Raw genomic sequence first — 18976 nt, forward strand, 5'->3', positions numbered from 1 at the left:
TACCCACAGAACAATGACGCTGACGGACGCCAGGCTCCACCCCCAAAGAGCCATGGCGGCCGCATTCCAATGGGCGTGGTCACATGACGTGCGGCCGCTCCTTACCGGGGCACCGGGGGGCGGGGGATACGAACTGGAAAAGGGGGGAGGAATTTTCTTCCGGGGTGCGGCCCGCTCGGGGGGTTTCGCTTCCGGGACGGTGTTCCGGCCCGTTCCCACCCCCGGGAGGTAGGTACCTGCTGTATTCGCGGTCCGGCAGCCCCCCGGGGTGGGGCGAGGGGAGGCCTGGAACCGCCCAGCTCCCGACGCGCTGTCACTCTCACCCCCCGCGAAGCCAGAACAGGGGGCCCCTTCCCGGCCCAGAGACCCCTGCCAGGGGGCAGCGCAGCGCTCCTAGGGGCACCCTCCCCGCGCGGGGCACCGCCCCCCCGAGGGGCTGCCTCCCCCTTATCCCAATACCGCCTTAGGGCTGCCCCCAGCACCCCTCCTCCCCTCCCACCGGTGGCAGCTCCCTGCCACATCCCCCTGCCAGGGGCTGCTCCACCACCCACAGCCCCGTCCCATGAGGGTCAGCTCCCCGCTATCCCTAGGGCCGCTCCACCCCCAGCACCCTACCACCAAGGACAACTACTCCTCAACCCCTCTGTGAGTGGCTGCTCCAGCCCATGAAGAGCAAGCTCCCCACATTCCCCCGTCCCCAGCACTGTCCTACCCATCATACCTCCCTCCCACACTCCAACCCAGAGCTGTCCCTGAACCACATCCCAGTGATGTGTTGTCCCTCTATCCCGCCAGGACTAGCACAGCTGCTCTTTTCCTAGCAAAAGGCAGGGCATCCCCGTCTAGCGACCTCGTTAGCTGCCTACCAGCCTTGAAATCCTCCTTAGCAATAACCTCCACTCTGTGGTCGTGTGTGCACTAGATTTTTTGGGGAATTCTTCCTTAAGTGCACAGCCACCAGGCAGGGCCAGTGATCGTGTGACTGCTTGTGTATACAAGACATGGACTGCCACCCACGTTTTTAGTCACTGTGTCCTCTAGACCTGCTCCGAGTAGGATTAGATGGCATGCCCTGACTAAACCCCCACGCTACACTTGCCTGCGTGCGTGGAGCTGCAATGTCAATGCAAGCTGTGAGGGACAGACTCTCTCATCCCTACCCTGTCCCACACATCCTCTCACCCTCTACCCTACTCCCCTTCCATATGAAGGGCAAGACTCTCCCTACTTCACCTTGCCCCCTTCCCCCAAGTATGTTATTTACACAGCATAAGGGTGCAGTTGCCTTGCAAACATAAGATGCAGTCCCTTCCTTGAGGAACTTATTATTAAAGTGCAAGGGTAAAAATATTTATTGGGAGGTAGAAGCCAAGAAAAAGATTACAGTGATAAGACCATGTGGTTGCTTCCGTTTGTTGTAGATGCAGGACACGATGGTTCTGCATTTTAACTCTATTCTTTAAAAGTGAAAGCTTTTACTTTGGGTTGCGTTATTCTGATGGAACTGGAGTGACTGGAGTAAAGGAGGCTGGATAGTGTGCAAGCACCACAGGTTGTTAGGAAGACATAGGGTAGGAAAGTGATTGTGGGTAAAGATGTGCACTCGGGAAAGATAAAGAGTGGCGGGGTCAAAGAGGTAGATGCAGGTAGTAAACATGAGAACAAGCAGGTTGTGACACCAAAGTTAACTAGTTGGTGACTTGTTTCAGGCTTCCAGAGATAAGGTGGAAGCAGTGGTGAAGTTAGTTTGTAGTGAAAGGCTCTGAAGATGTTTCCTTGGGGCTCTAGTTTTAGAAGAGCTGGCAGAAGCAGAGTGATGCTACAGTAGAGGAGCAGCGTTTGTAGCCCAGTTATGAGAAGTGTATCTTGTGCAAATCTCCCTCCCTTAGAGGGCTGGTCCTGGAGCAGAAGTGTGTGGCTTGCCTGGGACTGAGGTGGGGGGGTCGGGGGGGAAAGGTAGCATCAAGAAAGCAGAGAACAGTGACTTGAAGTATGCTGAGGCTGCTGGCATCCATATGAGTCCAGCAGAGCTGAAACCTTTAAGAGGCTGTTTCCAGAAGTTTGGCTCAAACAGTAGTTGTGGAGCTGTATAGGGTATGAAATGCTGTTTTGTGCTGCTTCACGTGACTCCTGCTGGTTATGTTGGGTTTGTGTTCTCCAGCTTTTGGCGGCAGTGGTTTGGAGGCACCCCACTGCCCCAACACATTCTACACACATGCTAGCCTATCAGCAGTCGCTACCAGGAACTTTCTGTTTGTCACCTACTCCTGTGCAGGAGTTTCTGAAAAGAATCAGGAGTGAAGTGTTCTTTAGTCTCCAGATAATGTCAGACTCTGCATGATGTATTGATAAAACCTTCTAAGACAAGAGCCCTACTATTGCTAACTCTTAGTATTCAGAAGTCGTGGCTAGGCTCCCCCCAGTGATATTTTAACTGAATAAACTTGGGGTTTTTATTTGCCTTGTTGGAGCCTTAAAAACACTGTTGCAAAAAAGCAAACATCATTCTGGGATGTATTAGCAGGAGTGTTGTAAGCAAGACACAAGTAGTAATTCTTCTGCTCTACTCTGTGCTGATTAGACCTCAACTGGAGTATTGTGTCCAGTTCTGGTTACCACATTTCAGGAAAGATGTGGACAAATTGGAGAGTGTTCAGAGAAGAGCAACATAAATGATTAAAGGTCTAGAAAACATTACCTATGAGGGGAGATTGAAAAAATTGGGTTTGTTTAGTCCAGAAAAGAGATGAGGGGGGACATAAGAGTTTTCCATTACATAAAAAAAGTTGTTATAAGAAGGAGGGAGGAAACATGTTCTCCTTAATCTGTGAAGATAGGACAAGAAACAATGGGCTTAAGGTACGTCTATACTACTGGCTGGATCAGCGGGTAGTGTTTGATGTATTGGGGATCAATCTATCATGTCTCATGTAGACACTATAAATCGATCCCTGAATCGATGCCTGTACTCCATCTCAGCCAGAGGAGTAAGCAGAGTTGATGGGGGAGCCGCAGCGGTCGGCTTGCCGCCATGAGGACGGCCAGGTAAGTCAAACTAAGATACTTCTTAGTTCAACCCCCCGCCCCCCAATAGTGTAGCCCAGGCCTAAAATTGTATCAAGGACAGTTTAGATTGGACGTTAGGAAAAACTTCCCAACTGTCAGGGTGGTTAAGCATGGGAATAAATTGCTTAAGGAGGTTGTGGAATCTCCATCACTGGAGATTTTTAAGAGCCAATTAGACAAACACCTGTCAAGGACGGTCTAGAACTTAGTCCTGTCTTGAGTGCAGGGGACTGATCTAGAAGACCTTTTGAGGTCCTTTCCAGTCTACAATTCTGTGATTCTAAGTTGCATTACACAGACTTTTTGCAACACTAAGGTTAGGAACTAATATACTGGAAAATGCAAAAATCAAGGTCTCACAGCAGCTTGGACTCATACAGTGTATGTTTGTTATGTTTTATTGCTTGGAATTTACCTTCTTAACAGTGGGGGCAAGTTAAAGGTGATTTTTCAAAGGGAAAGGCGGGAACTTGTCTATGGACAAGCTACAACCAAAAGTTCTCAGTTAGGCTTACCCAAGTCCTAAAGTGTCATCTCTTCAGAGTCAATTTAAACAAAGGTCTTCAAATCCCCTTGCCTTTGGGGTAGGGTGGATAAAGGTCATTTGAATTTTTTTTATAAAATGCTTTGAGGGAAAAAAGCAATCTAAAGATAGTTTTAATTAAGATACATTATAGCTCAAAGATATCTCATCATGGAATAAGGGTTATAAGTCTATAATATGACACAATATATGCATGTAATGTTTAAGAAAAGTTTTATAAATTAGTTCCAATAGTTCATGGATTAGGGACCCAATTTTATGGGGCTCCAGGGGCTTCTGTACAGATTATTAAGGTTAATCTTTCTATCTACCTAATGGGACTCAGTGCTCAGTCTAGAAGATACCATCAGAGATGCGCAGTTTTGCAGTTCTCAGACTGTGGATTTGTGTCACCAGAGGTAACATGCTTATTAACAGCAAAAATGCTTTTAAAAAAATTATATAGAGGTGAGAAATAGTTAAAAAACAATTTAAATGTCTGTCTGGTGATGTTCTCCTCGTAATACAGCATGGCAAGAAAATCCTCCAAATATTAATGATTAACCTGTTGAATTGGAGATAGTTCACCTCCCAATGACTTGATAAATATCTGCTTCAGTTACCTTTGGTAAATGAAATAACCAAACAATCAATCATTTTCTGATATAGCTGTAAAACTAATCTGAAAAGTTTTCAAAATAAATCACTTAAAAATATATAGTGTGTATCTTCTAAAAATGAAACTTGCATCTATCTCTGAGTTGTGAAGAATATGTATTAAGGCTATAACAACCACAAGAATGCACTTTTATGTAGAAATCCATGATTAAATCGAGTCTTCCTGACTAGTGATTTAAATCAAATCAAATCAAATCCACCCTGCTTAGGGGGGAAACAAATACAGGTTCTGATTTTCCTCTGCCTTCAGGGTTAAGGCAAACAAACTCACAGATTGTTTTTAAGAGTCTCTACCAAAAACAGCTGACTTCTCTTACCATGCATGTAGAATAGGACTGCCAGTAGCCAACACCTTATTGAGTCTTCCTTCTCTTATATATCTCAGGCTGATTTCCTGGGAGGCTAATAGGCTCCAGCTGCTTCTGAATCTTATCCATTAACGCTTGCCTCCCACCATAGTCCTGTCTGGAACCCTATGTGTAATATACCCTGATGCAATGCCTTTCTGTGTTTATGATCAGAAAGAAGACCTGCATGATTTAACAAGAGAAAAAATACCATTTATTTTTACATTAGAAATGTGCAAGTGGAAAACTTAGTAGGATTATGTGATCTCAGTCCTCTGATCCTGAAAACATTTAAGCATGTGCATAACTTGATGTCAGTGGGACCACTCACATGAGTGAAGTTATGCATGTGTTTAAATGTTTGTAAGATGAGGGCTATAGATATCAGACAAGTGACACCAGATTAATTAAGCAGGGAAGTGAAACTCTTTTTTGTTACCACCAATTTACTCAAACACCCTACAAACAGTTGGATCTGTTTGTTAAAGATTCAGCATTGTTGTCCCTTTAGTTAAGGAGTGAGAGAGCTCATAATGCACATCTGATGCTTCTGAGACCTCCAACAAACCAAGGAAGACAAGACTTGACATTCCAGATACTGCTAGGAAAACAAAAAAACAGAATAAAATGCTTCTTTTAAAAAAATAAAACAAACCAATCCGCCTTTTGTCTTCTTACTACATCAGAAAAAACAAAAGGATACCCGTCCAGTTTCCTTTCCTTTGTACATCACTGTTAACAGTACAGTCAAGACCCTGGCTTTTATATTTCCTCATGTTTAAAATTCTAACCTTAGCACTGCATTAACTTAGACCTTTGCACTCCATTTTCTTGTTTGTTTTTTAAAAGACAAGAAAAAAAGGAAGAACCTTTAGATACGCACTGTGAAGTTGCACAATTGCTTTGCGCAACTTACGGGTTTTAATCTTAACCACCCTGTAGATACATAAAATTTCTACCTGCGGCATTGTACAGTTTTGCAATGTTTTGCACAGCTTTGTGGTACGACCGACGGTTATGTAGCTTCAAGCTTGGTATCATATTTTGCTGTGCATGGACAAACCCCCTGCAGAGTGCCATTTAAGCTTTAGTCCCCGATCCTGGAAAGACACACATGCTTAACTTTATGCATATGACTAGTCCCATTGACTTTGTGATTTCTCAGAGCAGATACAATCTAAGGCAGGATATTCCTGGATTCCTCAAAATTGTTTTGATGCCTGCTGCAGTCTGTCTAATCAGCATTTCAAATGCCTTCCAAGTTGGAGCCTGTTTATGTCACAAGTGGTTTTTATTGAGTGCTATTTACTTGGTATGCATCTATAGTCTCAGGTTTTTAATCATTCTTATTTGTAATTACATCTACATTTGGCCCATTTGAAATTTTTACCATATATGGCCAAGGCTCATTTTCAGACTTTGCCAACAAGATACATGAGGATCATAGAAAAATGAAGGAAGGAAAACTAATTAACTTCTTGTCATTAACCATCATGATCTACAATTAATATTTTGCTGTATTCATCTCCTTGCCCAAAGAAACAAAAATGATAGCTACTGTATTTTTCATTTTCACAGCGTCAGCGTGGCCAGTTTATAGAGCACAGGACTTGCAGTCGAGAACTGGATTCTCTTCTAGCCTGTCACTGACTTAACTGTGTTATTTTTTTTGGCAAGTTTCAGAAGTGTCTACTAATATTGAGAGCCTCCATTTTGAGTGCCCTACTGGAGACACCTTGGGCCATGTTTTTATTTAGTTCAAATGAAGTTACATGGTTGAGCCCCTCTGAAAAGTTCTTGGAAGCTGGGCAACCAAAGTTAGTGGACATATGGAAATTTAGGCCTCAACTTTCGATTTTTATTTCCTCTTCTGTAAAACATGGGTATAATAATACTTGCTCTTCTTTGTAAAGTCCTTTGATATCTATAGATTAAAATGATGTATAAGTGCTAAGTATTATCATCATCCATTAGGCAATCAATTTCATATGTTAGTGTCTCAACCATTTGTAATGTTTTCCAAGTCAGGGAAAATCACTTCTACTGAACTCAGTTTGGAGGCCCACAGAGTGAACTTTTGAGAGCTAAGCAGCGGGAGTTGTGGAGGTGGGTCCATAAGAGGATTAATTCTCTTATAAAGTGATCCACAGAATGCAAAAGCTGAGACCCAGTGCAAGCATTAGTAAATCAAGCTTCACAACACCTCTGGGAAAATCAAAGTGCTTCAAGATTCATAGATTACAAGGCCAGAAGGGACCGTTGTGATCATCTAGTCCAGGGGTTTTCAAACTTCATTGCACCATGACCCCCTTCTGACAACAAAAATTACTACATGACTCCAGGAGGGGGGACCGAAGCCTGAGCCCACCCTAGCCTGCCACTCTGGAGGGGGGCCAAGGCCCAAGGGCTTCCGCCTCAGGCAGGGAGCCAGTGACCTGAGCCCCGCCACCTGGAGCTGAAGCTCTCAGGCAGGGGTGGCCAGCCTGTGCCTGAGAAGGAGCTAGAATTTACCAATGTACATTGTCAAAGAGCCACAGCAATATGTCAGCAGCCCCTCATCAGCTCCCCCACCCCCGGCTCCCAGCGCCTTCTGCCCATGGGTAGCTCTGCTGATCAGCCCTTCTCCCTCCCCACACCTCCCACTCAGCTGTTTTGTGGCATGCAGGAGGCTCTGGGGTGGGAGGGGGAGGAGCGAGGGCACGGCAGACTCAGGAGGAGACGGGAAGGGGTGGAGTGGGGATAGGACCTGTGGCAGAGCCAGGGGTTGAGCGGTGAGCACCCCCCAGCACATTGGAAAGTTGGCGCCTGTAGCTCCAGCCCCAGAGTTGGTGCTTATACAAGGAGCCGCATGTGGCTCCGGAGCCACAGGTTGGCCACCACTGCTCTCAGGCTTCAGTTCTGGCCCTGGGTGGCAGGGCTCAGGCTTTGGCCCCAGGCCCAGCAAGTCTAATGCCAGCCCTGGTGACCCCATTAAAAAGGGATCCCGATCCACTATAGGGTCCCGACCCACAGTTTCAGAACTGTTGATTATCTAGTCTGACCTCCTGCATAACCCCAGCCAGAGAATTTACCCAATGTAATTCCTAGAGCAGAGCTTTTACAAAAGCATCCAATCTTGATTTAAAAATTGGCAGTGATAGAGAATCCACCATGATCCTTGGTAAATGGTTAATTACCCTCATTGTTAAAAATGTACACCTTATTTTCAATCTGAATTTGTCTGTCTTTAACTTCCAGCCCTTGGATCATGTTATACGTTTCTCTGGTAGGTTGAAGAGCCCATTATTAAATATTTGTTCCCCATGTAGGTATTTATACATTGTAATCAAGTCATCCCCAAGATCTATGGGTGAAAGGTGCTTCAAATACAAATTATCACTAGTCCAATTAATCCTGTTTTTCTTCCCAGCTGGGTTGTACACCTACAACTGGGGCAGCCATGGAGAAAAGTGGAAACATTCAGCTGGAGATCCCTGACTTCAGCAACTCTGTCCTGAGCCACCTCAATCAGCTGCGCATGCAGGGCCGCCTGTGTGACATAGTGGTCAACGTGCAAGGACAGGCTTTCCGTGCTCACAAAGTGGTGCTGGCTGCTAGTTCGCCCTACTTCCGTGACCATATGTCATTGAATGAGATGAGCACGGTCTCCATTTCAGTCATCAAGAACCCCACTGTTTTTGAGCAGCTCCTTTCCTTTTGTTATACCGGGCGGATATGCCTGCAGTTGGCTGACATCATCAGTTACCTAACGGCAGCCAGCTTCCTGCAGATGCAGCACATTATAGACAAATGCACGCAGATCCTTGAGGGAATTCACTTCAAAATTAACGTGGCAGAGGTTGAAGCTGAACCGAGCCAGACTAGAACAAAGCATCAGGAGAGACCCCCAGAGTCTCACCGGGTTACCCCAAATCTAAACCGCTCTCTGAGCCCACGCCACAATACTCCGAAAGGGAGTCGTCTAGGCCAGGTCAGCACTGTGCTGGACATTCGGGAGCTGAGCCCCCCTGAGGAGTCCACCAGCCCTCAGATAATTGAGCAGAGTTCAGATGTGGAGAGCAGGGAGCCCATACTGCGGATTAACAGAGCAGGACAGTGGTATGTTGAGACAGGAGTGGCAGACCGTGGGGGACGGAATGACGATGATGTTAGGGTGCTTGGAGGAGTGCGCATTAAAACGGAGAACCTGGAGGAGTGGCTGGGAACGGAGAATCAGCCATCGGGAGAAGATGGGAGCAGCGCTGAGGAGGTCACGACCATGGTAATTGACACAACAGGCCACGGATCGATGGGCCAGGAGACTTACACATTAGGGTCATCAGGAGCCAAAGTGGTTAGGCCAACCAGCAGTGAGATTGACAGGTGAGGTTCCTTTAACCCATTTACTGAGTGTGGTTGGAAGAGCAAAGTCCACAATATTTGTATCTGTCTTGACCATGTGTCTTCCCCGACCATCTATCACTGTTTATTTCACACACTATCCTTAGGCATATGTGCTGAAAGATTTTCTTTAGAAGTATATCTGTTACTAGTCCTCAAGTATTTGCTGTGTGGTGAATAAGAACAGTGTCTCCAGTTACAGGCTAGATAGGGTAAAATCATAAGGGTATCAACCATTCTCCTTCAGAAACAAGCTGGTCACCAGCTGTAAGTCAGGAGGAAATCTGCCTCCCCATGGTACTGGATTGCAGAATTCAGTGTGTTGTGGGGGGTGTTAAATCTTCCTCTGAAGCAGCCATCATTTGGCCACTTTGAGAAAGAGAGAACACGGGACTGGATGAACCACTGTTCTTTCCTGATGTGACAGTTTCTCTGGTAAGAGCAGAAGGCCTTCATTTGTAAGAGGTGATTATATTTGTGTTGTCGGCTCCCTATCCCTCTACCTCATTTGTTCTGATTAAAGCAAAAGGTTCCAGCTGTAATTGTGCTTTTCCTCACCATTCCTTCTCTTTCTCCCATCCCAAACCCTCCAGTCCTCTGAGAGAGCAGCTTCCTTGAAATGGTAGATACCCCATCATTTAAAACTATACAAGCTCTGTAAACGATACTGGAAGTAACAATCCTGGGCTGGCCTTCAGAGGAACAAACGAGCTCTGGACAGGTCTCATTTTTAATTCCTCTCCTTAGATCAGCTGGCCGTAGACACTTGGGTATCCATTGTTTTTCACCACACACAACTTCCACCACTCCTTCCCTGGAGCCATCTGTATCATCCGTGGGACATCCCTCAGCTGTACTTGCCCAGGGAGTTGGAAGATTGGAGGTGGCTTTTGAGCAGAGGTTTCTTCTTTTGCAATGCTGCCTGAGTCAGTGGGCTATCTCATTTCCCTTTTTATTTTAGTAGTAACCAAAAATCTGCCTATTCCTGAATCAAGTTGATTGACCTAGTTTCATATTTCAGCTATTAACACTGGAAGCACAGACTAGTCTGTCCTGGTGTTTTTTACATTTGCACTGCTCCACATTCTGTCTCCTGATGGGGAAGGAGAGAGTCTCTGCAGGTGCTCCACTTGTCCCCCACGAACATATACTGACCATACTGCACCAATAGCCATTAAAAATTCTATTTACACTCTTCCCCCCACAGATTTAGCCCTTCGGGCAGCATGGTTACTGTAACTGAGCGGTACAGATCGAAAAGTGAGTCTCCCGGGCGGATGGATGAGCCTAAGCAGCCCAATTCCCAGGTACACAACCTAACTTAGGGGTTTGGATAACCAGTGAATGATGGTGTTGGAAAGTTACAGTTACTGTATTGTGGCCGCATATGCATGTTATACTTGATAGAAATGCTTTATGTGTCTATGGCAACGTAAGACTTAGGATGACCTTTGCTATTTATTCCCTTGCTTTTTAAGTGTTTGGGTTTTATAAATGATGTAAGAGGTAACTCAGGCGTTGGTTAAAAGAACAGGAAGATCGCCAAACCATGTTTACACAAACTCCTTGCTGATGCTGCCATGGGTGCAGCTGTGTTGATAGTAGTTCTGGAGGAATTTTTTCCCCCTAAAAATGCCCTCAGATAGCTAGAGTCATAGAAGATAAAAGCTGTCAATTGGCTTCCAGCTAACTTGAATAGTTCATGTGTTAGGAGCTTGTGCTGATTGTTGTGGGTTCTGTCTTCACTGATGCCCTTGATGGGGTGGTAAAAGTGATCATTTAAAAACATGTCTTTGAGGGATAGAGGAATACAAGGAAAAAGACATTTTGCAAAGATGTCAAAAAGCAGCCGTATTAAAGGCTTTTACTTTCTGAATGTACGTACCCAATGTAGTAAATGTTTAGCACATACTTTGCCTGTCACTGGTCCATAAACCTGAAAAGCATGAGGATTTTGTTGTTGTTGTAATGGGGAACTAAAATCAACCTTAACAGTGGGAGGCTACCACCTCTCCAGATTAAACCATGCACAGCTACAGAGCCAGGACTACAGCTTAAAAAACTTTGCATCTACTGCTTGAGCCAAAGGAAGAGCTCTGTAAGATATCATCTGTAGAAGGACTCTTGTGTTCCTACTAAGTTGTAGTTGGCCAATAGAGTTGGCCGCCACTTCTCTCCTTCTCTCTCTCAGGCATAGGACCCAGTACTCCAGCTGAAGTCCAGCTGTGGGCACTCCACATCTCTGAAATCCAGACCCAAAGTGGCTGCTCCTGATCCCACTGAGGTCAATGATAGAAAATACCCTTTGACGTTAATGGTGCTGGATTGGGTCCATAACTGTCAATGGGAGTAGGATTGGGCCCCAGACTGTCCATTGTTAATAGCTTTATAACAAACTTTTTTTTTCACATAGAGCAGGTGCCTGAGTTTTCAAGGAAACTTAACTTTATGGGAAGTTTGAAGGTTAGTAACAGGCCATTGTAAGCTGGAGTGGAGACCAAGGAAAGTTAGACAAAAGTCAGAAATTCAAATTAGTAGGTTTGAAATGTTCAGATCAAGCTAAACATATAGGGCAGGACAGATAGGACTCTATCATGGACAGTGGTTACTACACTGAGTATGAAAAGGCTACTACTTCTCCATACAGAAATAGCCTTAAACTCCAGTTTAAAAGACTGACTGGAATTGTGCCTTTCTAGCTACACCAATGGTCAAGAGTCACATCACCGTGCTCCACTAGGCTTGGTATGGAGGGTGCCATAAAGCTTGCCTATAAATAGAGTACCTGTGGGCAGCACTTCCATGTAACATGCTGTGGTTTTGTTCCTTTCATTTCATCCCAAATAGCTTTCTATTCTAAGCATGATCGAATGGCGAGGCACCTGGCACTGGAATGCGCCTGCTGTCACATGCTCCATGCTTACCTGCTGAAGGGACGGCCCTTCTGGGGTTACATGGGCTACCTGTCTGGGGGGTTGGCATTTTATGAAACTGGTGTAACACTTCAGATGCAAGTGCTGTGTCCTCCCAACTTGCAGGCAAGAGTGGAGGTATCCAGCAGGCCATGTATTTGCATCAGTTCAGTATGAGTGTGGTAGCTGGCCAGGAATAGCAATGTGAATGGTTGTCCTAGCTTCCAAGCTTGTGGTTAAAGAGCCACCCTTGGCTACCCTTCTTTCTAGCTTAATAAGATAATGGGGGAATTAGGAGATCTGCATGCTGTTCCCTGCTTTATAACCTTGAGTGAGTCATTTAAACCCTCTCTGCCTGAGGTTCCCATCTGTAAAGAGGGGTAATAATGACTTCACGTCCCAGTCGTGAGATACAATTCATTGCCCGTGAAGTACTTAGAGCTCTTCAGATGTAATTTTCATACACTTACTTTGCCTTCATCATACAAAATCTCTGTCCATTCACTTACTTTTCTTTTTACAAGTAATATTGAAAAGGGAATCACCAATATTTTAATAAAAGGGTACTGGTCCAGGTTCTTGGGTAGTGAACACAGCACTGGTACATTTGATCCAAAACTCAATTCAGTTAAGTGCCATACTGATGATAGCCATATTTATCTTCCCAGATCCCACGGAACAAGTTAGGACCTACAGCAGTGCCTTTTATCTGGTGCCTTTTATCTGATGATCTGTTAGTCCTCAGACCAAAAGCCCCACTGAGCTAAGCACTTAAGTGTGTACTTAAGGCTGAGATGTGAGTAGTCCTATTGACTTCAAGGTTTGGCACTTGCTTAAGAGTCTGACTGGATCAGTGCTCAGGAGAGGATTAAAAATATCCTGTTTCTTTCTAGCTGACTGTCTTCCTTTTTCTGTCTTCAATGTGTCTGGCCCAGGTAGAGGAGTCCGCCATGATTGGAGTGAGCGGTTATGTTGAGTATCTCCGTGAACAGGAAGTGTCTGAGCGGTGGTTCCGGTACAACCCGCGGCTCACCTGCATTTACTGTGCCAAATCCTTCAACCAGAAAGGCAGTCTAGACCGGCACATGCGTCTCCACATGGGCATCACGCCCTTCGTCTGCCGCATGTGTGGTAAAAAGTACACCCGCAAGGATCAGCTGGAGTACCACATCCGCAAGCACACAGGCAACAAGCCCTTTCATTGCCACGTTTGCGGCAAGAGCTTCCCCTTCCAGGCCATCCTCAACCAACACTTTCGCAAAAACCACCCTGGCTGTGTGCCTCTGGAGGGGCCGCACAGCATTTCCCCCGAGACCACCGTCACCTCCAGGGGGCAGGCCGAGGAAGAGTCTCCCCCGCAGGAGGAAGCTGTTGTGGCAGGGGAGACGGCACAGGGATCTGTGTCCACCACCGGGCCAGATTGAAACGGGCTGTGGGGGAGGACCCTCTTCCCGTTTGGCTGTAAGCAGTCAGCACCGAGATGGCGGGCTGGTACTGGAATCAGTGCAATGCCACCATCGGATGGGATGTTGCCAAAACAGAAGATTAACAAAAACAAAGTGCTAAAAGCTTTTCCCCTTTTCCTCATCTCCTTGGGAAAAAACAAAACTGGGTCAATTGACTTCTGATTCAGGGATCGACGGGATTTTTTAATGTTTTTAATGTATTCAGTAGCGATCCAGGAGAAGCAGTCATTTTATTTCTTGACAGCATTTTGGCTCAGCACCTCGGTCTCTGTGGTGGTGTTGGCTGTAGTGGCCCTAATGCAGTGAGTGCAGTGCACAGGTGTCTGTCTTCACAACAGCTGCCGCTCCATCACATGAGGCAGCAGGGGCAAGGAATACTCACCCTCCCCTTTTCCCAGGTAGTTGTCATGTTAAAGAAATCTCACTCTCCTAGTGGATCTTGCCCTGCCTGAGTGTATTTATCCTGTCTTATTTTGGTGTGTCTCTTTTAAAATTTTAATTAAACCATTATTTTAGGGCTTTCTGCTTGCCCTTTCCAGGCATATGGCATTCTGCCCACTTGTTAAAAGCAGGCAGCAACCTTTGAGCAGTATTCTAGAGGTCAGCAAAATCTGAAGCGCTTAGGCTACTGAAAGTAAAATTAGCAGCTGTGAGGTTTGCATTAGACTCGTCGACATTTTTTGAGGAGGGGATTTGGGACAGGCTGCACTTATTGGTGCTAGTATTAATAGCACAGAGCATTCCAACTTCCTGACTGGTTTCTGCACACTGCAGTGCTTCACATGTTGCCAAGAGTTAGGAAGAGGTTTCTTGTCTGGATGAATTGACAAGCAAGAGGCTGGCTACCTAAGTCATCATTGGCATCCCTTGCACTTGGTCTTACATAACAGCAATACTATATATTGAAACAGTCCAATCCCAGTGAAATTATCATGGGTTGTTGTTTTAACTATGTCTCCATGTACTAGTTTGATAAGTTTATATAAATCAAATGCAAAAAAACCGACACAAACTCCTCATAATGGTTCAGGAAATTCAAAGCTGCTGCTCCTACAATAATTGTAACTCTGTCCCTTGCACATATTATATTCCAAGTAGCTCTGAAGTTAAGGGTAAGTGTAACAAACCCAGAGAGACATGCCTGCATCATGTCTCAGACATGTTTGCACGTGTGTATGTGTTTATAAATTAAAAAAAACAGTGCAGGTACATAGGTGCAAATTCAAAAGAGCAAATGTCTTGATGCCCTTTTAAAAAGTCTTTAAAGATATGCAGTAGTTTAAGAGTTGGCTTTGGTGCTGGGTTGTATGTAAGTGCAAATAGGAATGAACTGCTGGTCCTACTGCTTTCGGAGCTTGGAATTGGGGAGGCTGCGTGTCTGAAGGAAGCCTGTCTTCCGAGGGAACATAGGCCTGGTCTACCCTGGGGGCAGGGAGGTTGACGTAAGATACACAAGTTCAGCTACGGGAATAGCGTAGCTGAAATCAACGTATCTTATTTCGACTTACCTCCCGTCCTTACAGCGCGGGATCGACAGCCGTGGCTCCCCTGTCGACTCCGCTTCCGCCTCTCTCCCTGGTGCAGTTCCGGAGTTGACAGGAGCGTATTCAGGGATCGATTTATTGCGTCTAGACGAGACACGATAAATCGATCCCCACCCACCGGATCCGGTGGGATAGTGTGGATGGGGGAAGATGAACATCAGGCTAGTGGGAGGAGCAAGGAGGCATCTGAAAAACAGTGTAAACATTAGCACAGAATTGACGGACAGGAGACCTCAGTTTTATTCCTTTCCCTCCTAGTGACTTGGGGTACATCTACGTTCCAAAAAAAGACCTGTGGCAGTGAGTCTCAGAGCCTGGTCAGTTGACTCAGGCTAGCAGGGCTCATGCTGCAGAGCTAAAAAATAGCGATGTAGATATTTGGGCTCAAACTGGAGCCTGGGCTCTGAAACCTGGCAGAGGGAGAGTCTTGGATCCTAGGCTTCAGCCCGAACCCGATCATCTACACTGCTGTTTTTAGCCCCATAATGCAAGCCCGAGTCAGTTGACCCAGGCTGTGAGACTTCTTGCGACAGAATTTTGTGGTTTGCTTTGTAGATGTACCTTACAGTGTAACCTTGGGCAAACGAAGCCTTCCTGTGCCAGTTTCCCTATCTGTAAAATGAGGATAATAATACTTCCCTACCTCACAGTATGCTTGGATGGAAGAATCTCTAGAAGGGCAAAGTATTATTATCCAATCTCCTTCTGTGTAATACAAGGGTCACACTCCCTCCTCCACTTCTTTCCCAGCTAGCGAAGGCTGTGGTAGTGTGGCTGTGGGTTTGCAATGTAGGGGAGGCGAATTGGAATAGGCAGTTTGAATCTGGTGGTGCCATGATAGAATGCAATGAGGATGCTCTCTCAGAAGGAAGCTTTGGGGATGTTCTGAGGTAGGATAGTTGCAAAATACAGTTCTGTTGATTACAGTAGATCCTCAGAGTTATGAACACCAGAGTTAAAGCCACAAGTACACAATCAAGCAGCAGCAAAGACAAAAGAAAAAGCAAATACAGTACTGTGGTAAATGTAAACTACTAAAATAATAAAGGGAAAGCAGCATTTTCTTTTTGCCTAGTAAAGTTTCAAAGCTATATCAAGTCAATGTTCAGTTGTAAACTTTTGAAAGAACAGCCATAATATTTTGTTCAGAGTTACGAACATTTCAGAGTTATGAAGAGCCTCTATTCCCAAAGTGTTCGTAACTCTGAGGTTCTGTTGTATCTAAAACGTAGACATTGGTGCCATACCACCTGTCAAGTGGCAGAATAAGACAGTGAAAGCTGTTCTAAGCAGTCACCCCCAGGACCATCAAAAGTCAGCGACCTAGTGAAGGTCAGACAAAATAGGACCGGAAAATTTAAGAGTGTTTGAAAGTGGCCAAAGAAGAAAGGAGAGAGGTGGTTGTTAGTGCGGATTTCTCCAGAATCAAGGCAAGAGGGGATGTGGGATGCACAGAATATGCTGCTTTAGTCATAGCTTTAGAACTTACCAAAAAAACCCCAAACTATCCTGTTCACACTAGAGAGCATCAGAAAATACTTTTAGTTACCTACAAAATTTTAAGTGTTTAAAATAGAACTTTTAAAATACTACCAACTGTAAAACATAAAATTATTTATATACATATACATATATATATATATATATATATATATAATATATAGTGGGAAAGTTTCCCTGCTGAGCTTGCTGTGAAGAGAAGGGTGAAGGTGCAGTAACTGCTATACAAGCAAAATTTCTCCGAAGCCGATGGCAACAAATCCATCGAGATTAAGCGATGAAGGGCTGAAATGAAATAGTGAATGCCTTGTTCGTATGGCATGGCTGTGAGTTTCTTGAATAGGTTTTTACTGTATTGATACTGTGAACAGAGGAGATCCCAGTAATCTAGGATCATATCAGCATCTCCTTGCTTGCTGATTCACTCCTCTTAATTGGCCTGGCGAGAGCCATGAAATTGTTTTTTTACTATTAGCCTAGGCTAGTCTAAAAAATAAACAATAATAAAGCTTGTGAAAGAATTTTTTGTATGTGTGCAGCACTTGCCGTTGTACAAGCAGCCATTTCTGATTGCATGTGAAAGAGCCAATATTCTTGCCCAGGCCTCGTTGAGGTGAAGTTTATAGCTTGTAGCTAGGATAAGTGTAAAATATGGGAGTGGGGATCATTAATACTCTTTCTGTACATTTACTGAATGTGAATGTGTGTATATTTGTGTGTGTGGAGATCCTGGTGTCTCTAGTGCTTTCTCTAACAATGCTGAAAGCTATCTATGCTAGCAGTTTGAGAACCAGGTCAGAAGGGGCCGTTTTTGAAATAATCATCACTAATGTTTCAGTTTTCTAGTGAAAACGAGGCCAAGATGGGAGAATAGGCAAGACACCAGTCATTTCTACAATAGAAAAACTACTCATTTTTTAGCAAGGGTGCAGGTGCTTTGAGCAACTTTTCATGACACAGTGATAAAAACTTTAGGCTGGTGTATATTGGCAGTCATACCTTTGTTGCACCTCCACTGATGTGGAAAAGGGAAATATTTTTCTAGTATAGACATATCCTGGATTGGCTGGGGGCCTGGCTTTGCATTTCAGTGTGTAACTGCAACTTTTCACCTTTGCCAAACTCTGATTTCAACCGTGATTTAAAGGGGGATGTGCAGAGAAGAGCTCTGTCGTACAGTGTATTAATACTTCTGTAATTAACATTTTTGTTAGAGCTTCAGAACTAGGGCTTAAAAGCCCACTTGCCGACGTGCCCCTGGCAAGAGAGGAACATGGATCATCAATTTCTGCAGAATATTGTTTTTCTGTAATGGAAAAAAATTAAGTTTCTAGTTCTTGATGGTTGCAAAGATAACCTTCCAAATGTGAACTGATGCAGGTGTTTTCCTGAGTCTGCAGAAAGCTCTGGTCTCTTCACTGCTGGCCATAGCTTTGCCAAGTAATAGCAGCATGAAATTAATGCCACTCTTGGCAGTTTTGCGTGCTGGGTTTTCTGTGAATAGCTGTTGAAAAAACAAAAATCTTATCAATATTGTGCTGCTGCTTTTCAGGAAAGCTAAAGCTCCTCCTTTTGGTCCTCCTTGCCAGAAGGCTGGGGAAGGGCAAACTCTTCCCCACTCTCTTGCAGTAGCCATGAGGCTCTGGGGTTGCAGGAAGGGAAAAGAAAGCTGCTTCTCTTTTCCTATAGACCGCTAGAGAAGGGTGGATGACTGTACAACATTTATTTGTATCTCTAGCCAGAGGCTGATACAAAAGATAGAGCCTCCTACCAGGACCCAGGGATAGCAACCTGGTAAGAATCCAAGCAGTTGAGCTAGGGGGGCAGCCCCTACTTATCTTTCGTATCAGTCTCTGGGCTTCTTATCAGGTTATTGCCCATGGAGTTCCCTGGTGAGCACCCACTGATCATTTTCCATACTCTGGTCAGTATGTTTAGTCCTTTGGCTAGTTGGGTCGTTGGTAAATTTTTCAAGCCACCTTCTGTAGAATTCAGTTTTCAAAGGCCTGGACGACGAAATAGAAATGGAATATGGATAATTTCACTTCTAGATCACTGGTTTAAATCCCACTGAAACAGGTAGTGACTAACCTTTGTTACCATCTGACAGTTATTCAGTGCAGGAAATTCCTTTTGGAACTAATTGGCAGTCTTTCCGAAAGTCGTAGCAGAGAGACTGTGGATTGAATGATCATAGAGCCAGGACATGTGTAATCCCACATATGGTCCTTCCAGATCAAAGTTGAAACAAACTGACTGGGAAAAGCTCTCCTTCCCACTGCCTGTTCTGTATCTATCCTGTGACACCCACATGACTTCACTTTCCAGTGCTGTCAGTGCCACAACTTTCACCAGTAATAAATTCATTTAAAAATGTGGCCCCAATCCTGCAAATGAACTAAGAGCACAGACCCTTCCACTTGTATGGAACCCCTTCGACTTTAATGGGGATTTGTCCACACAGATCCATTTGGAGGATTTGGGCCTTTACTTTTATGTGCTACTGCAGAGGCTGATGAACAAATGAAAAATGATCTGGAAGATGCAGTTTACTTAGTGC

General features: G+C 44.8%; 1 protein-coding gene across 4 annotated transcripts; it reads left to right on the plus strand.

Annotated features, from left to right (window-relative positions):
- The first annotated feature begins 137 nt into the window (after nt 1-137).
- ZBTB37 (zinc finger and BTB domain containing 37) lies at nt 138-17691 on the plus strand. Of its 4 annotated transcripts, XM_050963265.1 has the most exons (6): nt 138-228; nt 2935-3045; nt 8024-8976; nt 10202-10301; nt 12575-12702; nt 12842-12902. In XM_050963265.1, the coding sequence occupies exons 2-5, from the start codon at nt 3001-3003 to the stop codon at nt 12671-12673; spliced, it is 1197 nt and encodes a 398-aa protein (XP_050819222.1). In that variant the 5' UTR covers nt 138-228; nt 2935-3000; the 3' UTR covers nt 12674-12702; nt 12842-12902. The 4 variants fall into 4 exon arrangements, with proteins under 4 accessions (XP_050819222.1, XP_050819221.1, XP_050819223.1 ...); XM_050963264.1 differs by lacking the exons at nt 2935-3045; nt 12575-12702 and having other exon boundaries at nt 12842-17691; XM_050963263.1 differs by lacking the exons at nt 138-228; nt 12575-12702 and having other exon boundaries at nt 12842-17691.
- The last annotated feature ends 1285 nt before the right edge of the window (nt 17692-18976 follow it).

This window comes from Gopherus flavomarginatus, chromosome 7 (assembly GCF_025201925.1).
Source record: "Gopherus flavomarginatus isolate rGopFla2 chromosome 7, rGopFla2.mat.asm, whole genome shotgun sequence".
In the NCBI taxonomy this organism is placed as follows: domain Eukaryota; kingdom Metazoa; phylum Chordata; order Testudines; family Testudinidae; genus Gopherus; species Gopherus flavomarginatus.